Source organism: Euprymna scolopes, chromosome 40 (assembly GCF_053919585.1).
Source record: "Euprymna scolopes isolate OS-2025 chromosome 40, ASM5391958v1, whole genome shotgun sequence".
In the NCBI taxonomy this organism is placed as follows: domain Eukaryota; kingdom Metazoa; phylum Mollusca; class Cephalopoda; order Sepiida; family Sepiolidae; genus Euprymna; species Euprymna scolopes.
The window spans coordinates 19,026,352-19,042,348 of NC_136521.1; the positions used below are offsets into that span (position 1 = coordinate 19,026,352).

General features: G+C 33.9%; 1 protein-coding gene across 1 annotated transcript in view; it reads left to right on the top strand.

The window, feature by feature from the left end:
• Window positions 1-15,997, top strand: part of LOC145265407 (uncharacterized) — an 80,605-nt gene that overhangs the window by 37,919 nt on the left and 26,689 nt on the right. The window contains exons 2-3 of the mRNA XM_080121234.1: window positions 5,491-5,710; window positions 15,031-15,248. Of these exons, the coding sequence (XP_079977360.1) occupies window positions 5,566-5,710; window positions 15,031-15,248 (363 nt within the window). The 5' untranslated portion in view covers window positions 5,491-5,565. The remainder of the gene's footprint in view (window positions 1-5,490; window positions 5,711-15,030; window positions 15,249-15,997) is intronic.

The following is a 15,997-nucleotide window of genomic DNA, read 5'->3' on the forward strand; positions in this document are numbered from 1 at the left end:
AAATATTGTATTTAAACATATTTTACAACTGGGCATACCTGCTAGCTTAGATAAATACTTTTGCGGTTATAACAAGAGCTACAATAATATTAGGGCGTCTCCATTTATGCTGAACATCTACAGAATACCAACATCAGTATATTACATATGAAAGAGTTTGTTGTGGAATTTCCACAGGTCCCGCTAGTATATATTTATTTATACATATACAAACTTTGCTATGCTCGCATGACAATGTTTTGGTCTGTTAGTTATTAATAACTAAAATCTTGAAAAAGTTTTTTTTTTCAACATGAATATTTGAAAGACCGAACAAAGTTTTTGTTATAGGGGAAACATTGTCATGCCAGTGTAGCAAATAAAATATTAATATAGATAGCTCTATTTACTATTGAGCACGATTGTATAAACCCGGTTGAAATTTTCTGAGTTTTTATCCAATGAGTAAATACTTAACCTGGATTTTAAATACATGTATATTTATATATAATCACCCGCAAATACCATCCACCCTCGCCGACTTTTCTCGTTTATAACTCAAGAAAGTAAGCCAAGCCAATAGCTATTAATGGACCTAACATTGTGAACGTGTTTTTTGCATGAGATAATAACAAGGATAGGCCTTGAAAAAGTATCATTGTATCAAATCTTTTGAAGTAAAACATGAAAACTGATATCAGACATGACACACACACAAGTGTGAATTTTACAAGGTAGAAATGTACACCACTTATATTACCTTCCAGTTAGAAGACCGTTAACATGCAGACATTTTGTTTGAGGGACTTGGAATGCTATTTGAATGATTTAAAACTTTTTATTTAAATTTTAATTTTATTGTGGAAATGACATTCAATATGAAGACAGTAGCCTGAATAATCCAAACATGTTGGACATTTTTAATGGTAAATTGCATCAGAAATCCAATTGTTTTTTGCTAAGACATAAGGAGGCTACTATGATTAAAGAATTAATTTATGGGGGGCATCCTAAGTGAAGAGTTGGGCAGCAAGATGCTTGTTCACATTACATTTAAATACAGAAAGGAATTAAAAAGAAAAACGAGCTGAGAAGAAAAGCTTCTTAGAGTAGAAAGTTTCCTGGCAACTAGGGACCTCTGCAGTGAAGAGGTAGGATTTTGTTACTAGTTGAATTAATCAAAAGTATTTACATTGAGAAGGTACAAGTGCAGTCAGTTCATCAGGATATATTCTGCGGAAGTACCTGTAAAACAATTACAACAATGCCACATTTTGGCGATAGAACTGGAAATCTGTAGACAGTGCATGGCCTGTTATGTTAGAGACTCTTCTGCACTTTGTCCATGAGGGATAGATTAGTTGTTGGTGCACCAGCCTAGAAGTGGCAACAATACTCCATGTATGATGAATAGTGGCTTTATAGATACATAGGATACTGATAGGTGTGAGAAATTATGGGTTTAAGGGAATCTGGTGAGAGAAAATTAAACATGACCATAGTTTCTAAGTGTGACCTTTAATGCCATACAGTGTGAAATACTTGTAATAGCTATCACCCTAGTTGAGTTGAGCCAGCTTTCCCCCAAGCAAATACAACAGATCTAATCATTGTGGACCTTATTCCCTAATCTTGAACGAGGTCATACAACATGGCTAGCCAATCCTGATTTCATAGTTTCTCATGTCTTCAGATATATACTACATATTCCCTGTTGCCACCCTGTTCCTTCTGGAGTATATGATCTGCTTGGATTAAATCTACTGTCTATTTGCTGGAATGTAATAGTTGTTTCTGTTGCCTACAGATTAATTCATGGTTCTTGTCCTACCACAATGCTTAAATACTGCCCTGTGTTGCGGCTGAACAGACCAAACTTGTGACAATATACATTTACATTAGACCCTCTTCATAATCGCACTGATGCTTACTCAGATGCACTGGCGATCTTTTGTGTTGTGTTCTGCTGTCTTGAACATTCTGCTTCAGAATTGTGTGAATGAACACATATCACTGTCACATTTTTGGAATTCTGTATTGGCTAACTATCGTGATGTTCCTACGTTTTATGCCTTCTCCAATTTGTTTAGCAGCCTCTGTCTATTACTAATGTTTTTATGACCGTGGCTTAATCAAGGGGAAAAAAGGTTGAAGACCAACTACTTGTTGGCCTGAAAGTGATGCTAGATTGCTGCTGATTGTTACATCCAGGTCTTCAGCTATCCACCAGCATGTTTGAGGTAGAGAAAAGAGAAGGACCTTGTGGATGAGCTCTTCCTTCGAATATCTAGCCGTATACTCGAATCATCTTAGACGGCATTGGAGAAGGAGGAGTTGGAGGTTTAATCATTGGAGATATAGAGTTTATACTCTATCCATATGATGGCATCATAGAAGAGATTCCAATTTGGGAACTTCGGGAAGTGTGGAGCCACTCCTCAATTATTCCTGAACCCACTCTGATCTGGAGGAATGGTAGTTAATGTTCAGAACAATAGACAGATGAAACTGAATCCAGTAGAATTTTGAAGTCCTTTACTTATCAAGTTTAAATATTTTCAAATTCCTTTAAAAAAACATTGTCTAAATATAAGAAATAAAGGATCGAAATTCAAAGTTAAATAAAACTTTATTAAATCATCAAATCAATAAAGAAACAATCCTCTTTAGCCCATGGCATTTTGAAGCCCAATGCTTCTCATCAAGAGAGGAGAAAAATAGGTATATATATATATATATATATATATATATATATAGTCATCCACATATAGTGCTGTTTCGTTGTTTCACAGCTCATCAGTGTGGTTAGACAGACAACAGTCTCAAACCAGGATATATATATATATATATATATATATATATATATATATATATAAAATTATTTCTACGATCAAACAACGTCGCAGCTCACAAGAGCCATGACAACCAACAAACCAACTTTTGTGAGCTGCGGTGTTGTTTGGCTGTGGAAGTCTATACTCTTATAAATTTTTTTTTTTTTTTGTATATTGATATTCATATTAAAAACCCTTTCTATTTATTTAAAAAGAAAGTACAACTTTCTTATATATGGGTTGTGGAACTGCATTCACTAGCAAAAGATCTAGCTAATTTGCATATTCTTTTGAACATTCATTTTAATTAATTCCCTATTATTTTTTTCTGTTTTCTCATAGGATGATCGTCTTTAGTTAACTATTACGTGCAGATATTCTACATGATTTATACTTTCATAATAAGTTTATAGTAAACACAAAACTCTTTCCATATGTATGCATGTATATTTTTATTTAAAAAATTTTGCCTACTAAACTCCTGTCAGGTTTTAGTCTACAGACATGAAACTTCATATAAGGTATTTGAACCCATACAAAACTTTATATTTGGGGTTTAACCCGGGAAATCGGTACAAAATGTGAAAATTAAAAAAATGAAATTTGCCAGGTGAAGGTCGAATGCCGGCATTACGAATATGCATGCATAATGTAATAGCTATTGCCTCATGTTTTAATTGTTAGCTTTGCAGCAAACATGCCTTCATCGCTCAGTTATTAACGGCAGAGGAAAAAATAAATCATAAGCTAAACGTTTTGATTTTGATTCTCAGTGGTGGCGCAAGAGAAATTTTTTTTTTTTTTATACTTTAAATCATTACTATATATTGGGTTCAATATAATAAATACGAAATCTGCATTAATCAAAATATCATATTTAAACATATTTTACAGCCGGGCAATGCTGGGTGCCCTGCTAGTAACTATATAATCTCTCACATTCTGAAAATATGTCTTTATGGGAAAAATATGCTTATTCAATTATATTTCACCCTTTAATTAATGAAGCTTGATGTAATTACAAAATATATACAAATAAATGAGAAAAAGTCTATATTCCAAATTCCAAGATGTTGTCCATCTTACCGTTTATTTCTTGCAGCATGTTAAAATGTTTAATTCTTGACAGCACCTGTTTCATAGCACAGAAACATTCAAATAATTAATTATGTCAATGTTTTTTGTCTTTTCTGCCCTGTCTCATTATAAGAATAGGAACTAATCAACTTTAAATGAAAATAAAAGGAATGTGGACATGATTGCATAAATCTGAAAAAATTGAAGAGTAATTGCAATTGCTTTGCTTTAGTTACACCATCTTTGATTTTTATTTTCGTATATATATATGCTGGCATAAGGACATTAGGCTTGAAAATGCAAATAGATACCCTATATCTATATAGAAGCAGAAAAGATAGATAAAATATAGTGAAAAAAGAAATAGCGAAAACATAAAATATATGGAGATATCTATAAAATAATAGGGAAAATACATAGGGTTGTACATATAAAAATGCATACAAAGTACAAAAAGTATCAAACTAGATTAAAATGATTGACTTATTACAAAGAAATCAAAATTTGGTGGATTTTGAGTCACTTCCCATCATTTTCTCCAGAAAATATTATACATAGGATTTCAATTTAATAAAAATAGGATATGTTTCATGTTTTGCGTTATGCCTTCAGAGCCCTTGTAGAAGTGCATTTGGGGATACCAGGTGGAACGATAAAATTGCCGCCATAGAAAAGACATGATTCCATTTCCATTTGATGAAAACTGGTTTTCTTTGTTGCCGACCATCTACTAATTGGCCAGTTGTATACAAATCCCAAGAGTGATAGAAATGACAATGTTCAACAGGACCCTCAAAATGCATTGCTGGATTACCATAAATGACAGGGACATTCCCAGGAGGATGAAAACAAAGTTTCTGGCCATGCTTATGGTCTTTAGTTTGGTTTCAAGTGAGGGTCACACATCTTCAAAGTCGTCTTGAAAGTCAACACCAAAGTGTACTTGGGTGTGCTGAAGAGTGATCCCCTGGTGCAATCAGGTGGCCACTGGCAGATCCTGGGTGTGGCAGCAAAACTCTGTGCAAGTCTAAAGAGCCCCAGGTTGGCTTTAGGAGGAGTGCTACAACTTTTTACCCCTCTCTAACTGGCTTCCTTCCTCCTCCTTCCCTGACCTGAACCCACTGAACTACTTCGTTTGGTCATACGCTGAGAACATCACCAACATGACCTCCCACCTCCCACAACACCAAAGCCAACCTGATTGCCGCCATCCGTGGAGTATTTGCCGAGCTCCTACCAGCGCTTGTAGAAAAGGCATGTTTCTAGTTCCAGACCTGTATTGAGGCAGTGATTGAAGCTGAAGACGGCTACATTGAATAGATGTTAGCTCTCCCTGAATTGATTTTTTTTTTTCAATAAAAGTTTTAAAATAAAGCCGTAGTGCTGTTTTCTTTAGGGCGAAAACTTTATCGTTCCACCCTGTGCAAATGTCTTCCCCAGGAAATTTTACATAGAAAGATTAGAGAATCTACATAAAATGTAAAAGTATATTCCTTTTTATCTGAAGCGCAAACATAATACACACAAACATTGAGTTTTATACATTGTTTTTTTTTTATTATATAATATAATTTCATTTTATTTATTTATTTTATTTTAGAGTTTGAAGTCAAGAATCCAGAAAACAAAAACAAATCATGGATTGGAATTGAACAGCAACAATCAATTTAGCAAAATGCTTGAAGAAAGTACAATGGTCAGAAGGAGGAAAAGATGCTGCTATTGTTTGCTGGGGTCGACATTAATACCTCACCAGTCACTTGTAATCATTGGAACTCTTTTATTAGTTTTTACCCCAACTTTAGCAAATGTGAGAAATTGTAAGTAATTTTGTTTTCATTTTAAAAGCTGTAAAAGTGTACAATATTGAACGGATTTATTGAAAGTTGATTCTTCTTCCAACGTGTCTTTTGTTAAATGTATAACTGATTAAGTGTATCATGTTCCCTCGGGCACAACAAATATTTTATCACACGTAACCAATTAACAATTGTTTTATTGACATGTAGTAGTAGTAAGCTTAATAAGTTGTGATGTATCTCTGTAGTCATAGTAATGATGACCGTTGGCAGTGTATAGATTTTTTTTCTCTCAAAGATTTTAACCGAGAGATCTTTTTAGTATTCGAATCATCCATTTAAGTATAATTGTTTCGATCTCTCTTGCACTTGGTTCAGCATGTCTATTTGCCAGATTATTTTTCATAAACCCGACAGCTTATTTGATTACTGAAATGATAGAGATCTTCCTAAGATTCCAGTTTCTCTTACATATGTTGTACACTAAATCTTAGTATTTAGTTCTTTTCTCTTTCTCACTCTGTTTAAGCCAGCACCGTTGGAGACACTGACTTCAATGAGGATTGTTACTTTTTCACTCTTGTCCCACAACTGCATTTTCTAAGTATGTAGCCGCAGGATTACATATTCATAGGTGTGCAACATGATGTCACAATTTCCTTGGGTGCAACAAATAGTTTGGCATGCATAACCAATTAATAGCTGTGTTTTGTTGACAGTCATAGTAAGTTCAATCAGTTGTGATGTTTCACCGCAATCGTGGCGAGGATGACAGTTGGAAGAGTGTGTATATTTTATCTCTTTCTTTTTTTCATTGTTGTTAACAGCCATAATCATAACAAAGAACAATTATTTTTTGCTCTTTGTATTCTTTTATTAATTTTTCTTTTAACAAATACAGTAGTCCATTTCATATAGATGTTATATAATGGGAGTGATTGTATATAAACAGGGTCTATATAACTGATGTCTCTTTAATGTTGTGACGTGTTGGTGTGTGTGTATTTATTTATTTATATATATATATATATATATATATATACTAGCTGTACCCTGCCACACGTTGCTGTGGCTCAATTTGGTGTAATGAAAAATTCTAATAAAAAGAGAAAATACATGTTTCTTATATTCTTAGTACAGCAATCCACTCCAAAAAGTAAAAAAAAAAAAAAAAAAGGCGAAAATGAAAAAAAAATGGTACTCTTGCAGAATTAGATCCTGATCCTCGGGATTACCGTCAATCATGGCTTGGGCTCGACCAACAATCAGTGGATAAAGCTGAACGTAGCAAAAATGTTGAAACGCTAAATGTTTTTTTTGTTTTCTGTATACAAAAATGTGAGTTAGTAATTGATATTTTAGTGATGGGGGGGGGGGTACTATACACAGATTCGAAAAAGTTGTCCAAAAACAAATAAATGAAAGCAAAGGTAAGGTATGTTTCTGCCTAACTGGATAATTGTTTAGTGTTTTTATGTAATATAAAATGTTTAATTGGCTCGAAAAACAGATGGTTGCAGATTCTGTTGAATATGTTAAGATTGGGAAAGTAAGTTGAAAACTAAAAACTATACAATACAGTGTCAAAAACCCATCAAATATGTTACTATGACATAGGCTGACATAATCGGTGGGTTTGTGACAGTATTTTGTATAGTTTTTAGTTTTAACTCACTTTCTCAAACTTAACGTAATCAACAGTGTCTGCCACCATTTGTATTTTTCAAATACACCGATAAACACTGTTTTTTGAGTTGACTAACTAAATGAAAAGGGTTTGTATTACTAAACACAGATACAAAGAAGTTGTCAAAAAATAAATGTATAACAAATAAATGTTATCAAAGGCAAGAAAAGTAAATATTCTAGCTAACTGGATAACATTGTAGTGTTTTTATGTAATGTATAATGTTTCATCGGTTCAAAAACATGCAGTGTTTATCGGTATATTTGAAAAATACAAATGGCGGCAGACTGTATCGAACACGTTAAGTTTGGGAAAATTTAACGTAAAATGATCACCCACTTTGTGGCCACGATTTTTTTTTGGGGGGGGGGACTTTCTTTCCACCCTCGGAAAATCCTTTAAAATTCCAGTAAACACGTAGTTTCCAAGATATGAAGAAATGCACTCACTAGTATTTTTTTTTTTTTTTTAGGGGGGAATTGCCAGTTTGTTTTTCGTTCTTTTTTTGGAGGGGGATATTCAATTATAGAATTTGTATAGTTTTTTAACAGGTGCTTATGCAATTTAACTGTTTTAACATAAGTAACGTGCCGACATTAACCGAACAGAAGAACTGTTTAATATTTTACAAAAATTCTGTTTACATTTGGTGAGAGGTGGTGGAGGGGCGGGGGGGATGTTTTGGTGGCCGCGGCTGCCAAAACACCCCCTGCCCCTCCAACCAATTTAAACAGGTAAGTGGGTGATCATTTTACATTAAATTATTATGGAAAAGTGATCCTCCACTTTTTAAAACTAACATTTTTTCATATCTTGGAAACTACTTGTTTGCCTTAATTATAAACATTATTTTCGTTTTCAGCGACCCCGAAAACCTATAAGAGTGGTAATTTTAAAGGAATTTTCGAGGGTGGAGTAATTCTTCATATCCCCTTTTTTTTTTTTTTTTTTTTTTTTTTTTTTCCAATAACATTAGAAATTAAAAATTAGACAAATTTAAACCAAGCTTCTCTCTCTACATCATCAACATTCTAATCCACATTTGTCATCAATTGAAATGAATGGCTCTCGTCTTCAGGAGGCCTCAAGTTTTGACAAGCTTCTGGGCTTGACCATTACTCCTGATCTTAAATGGAACACGTATATCAAATCTGTTGCCAAGGCCGCTGGAAAAATGGTGGGATCTTTCTATCGATCCAGTAGATATCTCACTGCTGATGCTATTCTCTACCTATATAAGAGCCAGGTACGTCCAAGGATGGAATACTGTTGCCACATCTGGGCAGGAGCTGCTAGAAAGGACTTGTCCTGCCTTGATAGAGTTCAAAATAGACTTCGTAGCCTCGTAGGAGATGTCCTTTTCTCCTCCTTGCAACCTCTATCTCACAGAAGAGATGTTGCGAGTTTGTCTCTGATGTATCGTTATTTTCATGGAAAGTGTTCAACTGAGCTTCAATCTATGGTCCCCCCTCGCCAAACTTTCACAAGAAACACTCGTCTAGCTGTAAACACTATCAATAATTTCCCCCACTCTTTATCTGTGCCTAAACCTAAACGTAGATTCCATGAACAAAGCTTCTTTCTTAGAACTGCACGCCTGTGGAATTGTCTTCCGTTTTCCTGCTTTCCGGCTGACTACAATATGGTTGTGTTCAAGTCTAAAGTAAATAAGTTCTTGATGAGCCGTTCCATATAAGTTATTAAATTTACCAAATTTTCATTACTAATGATTACTATATTGACCAATTTCTACTGTACACTCTTTAACCCTTATCCTTGAGTGGCCTCTGGGCCTTGATAATGTGGTGATGCCTATGTAAAAAAAAAAAAAAAAAAAAAAAAGGTAGGCTTCGCGAGGAAAGCTTTTAAAAATAAAAAATTAAGATAAACAAATGGTGCTAATGCACTTACCGATCCGCGCTATTTTTTAAATTGTATTTCAAAGTTTAATTAGTTTTATGTTTTTTTATTCAATTGTAAGGTTAAAGTACAATATATATATATATAATTTAAAAAATAGGATTTTATTTCTTTTCTTTTTACCCATCTATTAATTAGATAGTTAAATGTTGTAATTCGAAAGTTGTCCACGTGTGGTGCACGTGAAAGGCTAATTTCTACCGGAAATGAAATGGTGGACAGTCTCGCAGTTACGAAAAATATTTTTATTTTATTTAATATATTTTTATAATTTGCGATCTTAACGATCTTAATTTATTTTAATAACATGCAAACATTCCTTGACTTTACACATAAATTTTCTGAAAATTTCAATTAAATTGGTAATGTAGAAATATGGTTTTATGGACTTTGAATAAACCAAGAATTACATTTATATATATATATATATATATATATATATATACTGTCCCCAGGATGCGTTTGTTTAGAAACATACGATCCTTAAACAGTTAGCATTGAACGCGTACTAGCAATCAAAACTCTGAAGGAAATCCCATAAACAGGTTAAAAGTAGATACTGTAAAAAGCTGAAAGAAACAAAAAAAAAAAAACATTGTTCAGAATACAAAGAGTAAAAGTCTTGAACGAAGTTATAAAAGGGCTGAATCGGGGAGTCATATGTAAGGAAATAAACAACAGCTATAAATAAGGCCAAACATATGGATAAAGAAAATAAACAAAGTTCGTAGTTAAAATGAAATAATATAAAAAATAACATTAAGGTATTAAAAAGTGTCTTTAAGAAGGGGATAATACAATGTTTCTTACCGGAGATGGCTTAAAACGGCGAAGGATAATGAAATGAAAAACCAAGCCATGCGGCTAGAAAGGTAGCTGAGTTAGGGGACAAAACACCAGTCAATTTGCCTGTGTCGAGTCTATAAGAAAAATGTCCTGCCAAGGGAGATAACTGTGTAAGGAACAAAACTGAGAGACATAATACTCCTCGCCTGACATCTTAGACGTCATAAGTTTTCTAATTCTTGGTACAAAGAAGGAAAATCTCTCTAATGGGTCTGAGGAGGAGCCTGGTGCCATCCTTTCTGGAAATCTTGACTTCCACTTTCTTCACTAGGTTGTTTAACTGGAAAACACACGTGTGATAAGTCCTAAGGGTCACTCGTTTCTCGCAGCCTGGTTGTCTTTGAACAACACCACGTTCCCTGGTTCTAAGTTAGGTTTATCTGATCTCCACTTGGTGTGTGTTTGGATCGAAGACAAGTATTCTCTTCTCCATCTGCTCCAGAAAGTTTCAACCAGATGTTGGATAAATTTCTATTGACTTTTGAGGATATCTTTGGGTCCATAATTGTGTTTGTGTGTGAAGGATGTCGCCACTTTGAGTGAGGAGGGTAGCAGGTGTAAGTATGCCAGGTTCATCTGGGTCTGTGGATACCAGGACAAGAGGTTGAGTGTTGAATATGGAGGTGACCTCTGCCAAGAAGGTGGTATCTCATGGGTCAATCTCTGTTTGTGCTGCAGGAACATAGCGTCCAATATCTTTTTGGTCATGCCAATCATTCTTTCCCAAGTTCCTCCCATACGAGGGGCATGGGGAGGGTTGAATGACCAGGTACAGCCTTGATCTGTTAAGTACTTCGTGATAGTTTGTGCCTATATTGGATTTAATGCCCAACTCCTTGCAGGAGGGAGAAACATGAGACCTTGTGCGATTTGACATGTCTGACATCGTTGAAGGGGAGAAGGAAAAGGTAGTTCGTAATAAGGCAAAGTCTAAAGGCAAACTAAAAGAATAAAACGAATGGTGTGGGCACCACTATCATAGGAGTAGTGTCCGTTTACAGGATGGATAAGTTCTTATCTCCGTGTGGGAGAACTGTAATCCGCTAAGAACTGTGTAAACACGGCCACAGTTGGTAGGGTTTGTAGTTTTGACGGTTGAAGTGTACTCCACGTGTTATCTGTCCATCTGGGAAACCTCCGTTTTTTACTATGCTGTCCCCAGGATGTGTTTGTTTAGAAACATACAATCCTTAAACAGTTAGCATTGAGCGCGTACTAGCAATCAAAACTCTGAAGGCAGGAAATCCCATAAAGGTTTATTGACGGTAGATACGGTAAAAAACTGAAAGAAACAAAAAAAAACATTGTTCAGAATACAAAGAGAAAAAGTCTCGAACGAAGTTATAAAAGTGCTGAATCGGGGAGTCATATGTAAGGAAATAAACAACAGCTATAAATAAGGCCAAACATATGGATAAAGAAAATAAACAAAGTTCGTAGTTAAAATGAAATAATATAAAAAATAACATTAAGGTATTAAAAAGTGTCTTTAAGAAGGGAATAATACAATGTTTGTAACCGGAGATGGCTTAAAACGGCGAAGGATAATGAGAGATGAAAAACCAAGCCATGTGGCTAGAAAGGTAGCTGAGTTAGGGAACAAAACACTGGTGAATCTGCCGGTGTCGAGTCAGGGGAAAATCTATAAGAAAAATGTCCTGCCAAGGGAGATAACTGTTTAAGGGATAAAACTGAGAGACATTATATATATATATATATATATATATATATATAGTAATTTATAAAATATATATGGCGATTAAGCTACACTGAATATTCGGCGTTTCATCCACTCTAAGACTCCTCAGGCTTATGCGCGAATTCTGTGGTTGTTTATCGTTTTTAACCACAGAATTTGTGCATAAGCCTGAGGAGTCTTAGAGTGGATGAAACGCCGAATATTCAGTGTAGCTTAATCGCCATATATATTTTATAAATTACTAATTAGCTCTACCTACCTATTGAGCACTTTTGAAGTAAATACTTAAAGTTTACGCATAAATCTATACTTTCGTATATTAATTTTATGTGAGTAAATTAAGTAGTTATATATATATATATATATATATATATATGAATAAAAAATCAATATGAAAAATATATAAATGTTTATATCTTTTCTGTATTTATTTCCTATGTGTTGACATGTAGGAATACAAAATATATATTATATAGATATATAGGGTGTCCCAGAAGTCGGACACCATTATAAAAATCCATATGAATATCAATTTTATTCATCCTAATCATAATAGATGCTCAAATTGTTCAGCCTCTGCAATGATACATGCATCAATTCTCTTTATTTATGAAATTTATCTTAAGTATACGATGATTTGCTTTATTTTCTTTACTGATTTCACGGGGTTTCTAGCAACATTCGCCAAAACAAACATCTGTCACGGTCAGCAACTGAGCCAGTTTCTTGGAAACGTTTGATCAAACCGCAGACAGTGGTATGGTCCAATGGTCTTCCTCGCTCGGGATGAGTGCGGTTGAATTGTTCATCGCTTCCAAACATAAAAAACAATTTAACTCTTTCTTGTATTGTTACTTTCTCACCAATATCCAATAAAATCTGAACCCCCCCCCATATATACAGGGTGACCCAAAAAAACGGGCCCCAACTCTAATTAAGCACAGTTTCTTAGTGTTTTGTCCGAATGAAATGAAACTTTGGTCATAACTAGTTTATTATAATCAAAACATCACATCAAATCACTAGTCTTTGGCCTTTTTTTCTCCATTGACTGTTAAATGCTCAGAAAAACAATTGAATGTCCTCTGTTTTTTTTTTTGGGGTCACTCTCTCTCTCTCTCTACATATATATATATATATATATATATATATATATATATATACTAGCAAAAGTACCCATCATTAACTGGGTTCAAAAACAGCCTACAGAAAATGGACTCTGATTTATGAAAGTATGATAGGTTATGAAAAGGAAGGGTTGTAAAGAGATAGCTTCGAATTTGAGGGTATCAAAACCAAAGCAAAATATGATGAAAGTAAAAATAGATAAACCCCATAATTTATTATTCCATACCTGTTCACACTGAAACACTTATCACAATGTTCTGTGGATCTATATTAAAAAAACCTAGTTAAACTTTGTGACATATTTCCATTCTATGGAGATCGGGTGTGAACAAACACCCCATCATTTTATTATACCATATTTCTTCAAACTGAAACATAATTATCAAAGTATACTTACGCAGATAGATATGAAAAGTCTTTATTAAAGTTTGTGCCTATTTCTATACTATGGAGGCCAGGCGTGAATGCAGACCCCACAATTTTATCATACCATCCCTATTTAAGTTAAAACATATCAAACTATTATGTACATCTATATCAAAAACACTTGTAAATGTTTTTTAAATTTTTTATTTCCATACTTTGTGGACCAGATGCGTACACAGACCCCACAATTTTAATGAATCATCATTATGCCAGATCAAACATACACATTCCTGTGTCTCGATACATCTTCTATCATTATATGTGATCAGTTTTCTATAATAGTCAACCATATAGGAGCCTATTCGTGACCAGACACATCATGCACAGACGTTCAGCTTTATATTATAGATATATATATAAACATGTGGTGTGCGACTTCTGGGACACCTTGTGTGTATGCGTGTGTATATATATATATATATATATATATATATAATCTACCTATAAGCACCTCTGAATTTCCTGGTTACTGTCTCAGTATTCTTGCGGATCGTTTCTGTATCCTCCCACACAAAATTTGCTGTTTCACGCACCCACCATTAGTTATGCCAATTAATCAGCCAACATGTTATTACAAAAGGAGTTTACTTTATCATGTTCATCTTTGGGCTGTAACTTGTATCCCTTCAACAGAAATACTTCAACTAACCTGACTAGCAAAGAAAAATCACATACCTTCCCTATAGAGGTTTTTAGATGCTGGAAAATATTCTACTTTAATGATTTCTTTCCTCAAACCACACGTGCTTGGAATCTCCTCCCTGATTCCCCAACCATACCAATGTGTAGAAATTTAAATGTAATGTGAACAAACATCTCACTGCACAACTCTCCATTTAAAATATTAATCTAAATCTAACCCGAAATTTGCAGTAGCCCGTGAATGTGTCAATGGCAATTTGTGCCTTGTTTGAGATGAATATAAATTTAAAACAAAAACAAACAAAAAAATATTCAAATATTCAAACCTCACCTAGGAATTATGATTCCAAAATACTCACTTACCTTATTTTGTTTGGCACAATCACATTGACACACCGGTTCTCGCCAGATCACCGAAGTTAAACCTGGCCAGTACCAGATGGGTAACCATTTGGGAAGGCAAAGCGCTGTATGTACTACAAAGTAAAATACCAGCAGTCTTTCCTTCTCTCGAGGGTAGATGGGCCTCTCTTAAGCTGTGATAGGCAATCCATCTAGTGATAGCGTCACGATAAAAAAATACCCTTGATAGCCCTAGCGAAGCATAAAGTAATCAGCTACGGACAAGATTTGAATTCCACGACAAAATCTCGGCTGCGGCCACATGTTACGTTACATTATTTTGTTCTTTAGTCCTCATATTCCATGAACAACGTTTCTTATAAAGGAGGAATCTATCTTATCATTGGCTAGTAGAAGTATTTGTTTTATTGTTATTTAGTTCCTTACATAAAGTTGCTTTATGCCTGGTCTGGAGCAATTTCCATAAAAACAATTAAACGTTTCAAATTGCAGTATTAAATAGATTGCTTAATTTTATTTTTATTTAATTTTTTTTCCTGAAAATTAGAATGCAGGGTGATGCTGGTTAGCTCTGCTGGTTTGTTTATTAACAGTTTGATGTTTTTTAAATTTGTTTTGTGTTTATTTCAGACGTTATGGATAGGAGATTTGACTGCAGCATGCAAGGCTTCATCGAAATTTCCGCCAATCAGCGAGCAGTTATCACCTTGAGGACAAATGGACAAAAAGAATATGATACTCAGCGTTGTGAAATGCGGTTCCAAGCTGTAGACCAAAGACAGTACATCAAAATTGAATTTGAAGATTTCTTTATTGGCAGCTGTACTGTAACGCTTATTATCAATGACGTAAATATTTTATACATTACACAATCTATTGATGTAATGTTAGTGATCACGCTCATCACGCATCTCATCCAATGCACATCGAAACATCGTAACACAGATAGTTTAAGGATAATTCTCAGTTTAATTAGGTTCGAAATTATTGTTTTAGGCTGGGAGTAGGTATAATGATAACTGAACATTAAAATAATCTGTAATAACGATAACTGAGCATTAAAACAATTTGTAATAATGATAACTGAGCATTAAACCAATCTGTAATATTGATAACTGAGCATTAAAATAATCTGTAATAATGATAACTAAGCATTAAAATAATCTGTAATAACGATAACTGAGCATAAAAATAATCTGTAATATTGATAACTGAGCATTAAAATAATCTGTAATAATGATAACTGAGCATTAAAATAATCTGTAATAATGATAACTGAGCATTAAAATGATCTGTAATAATAACTAAGCATTAAAATAATCTGTAATAATAACTGAGCATTAAAATAATCTGTAATAACGATAACTGAGCATTAAAATAATCTGTAATAATGATAACTGAGCATTAAAATAATCTGTAATAACGATAACTGAGCATTAAAATAATCTGTAATAATGATAACTGAGCATTAAAATAATCTGTAATAACGATAACTGAGCATTAAAATAATCTGTAATAATGATAACTAAGCATTAAAATAATCTGTAATAATGACAACTGAGCATTAAAATAATCTGTAATAATGACAACTGAGCAT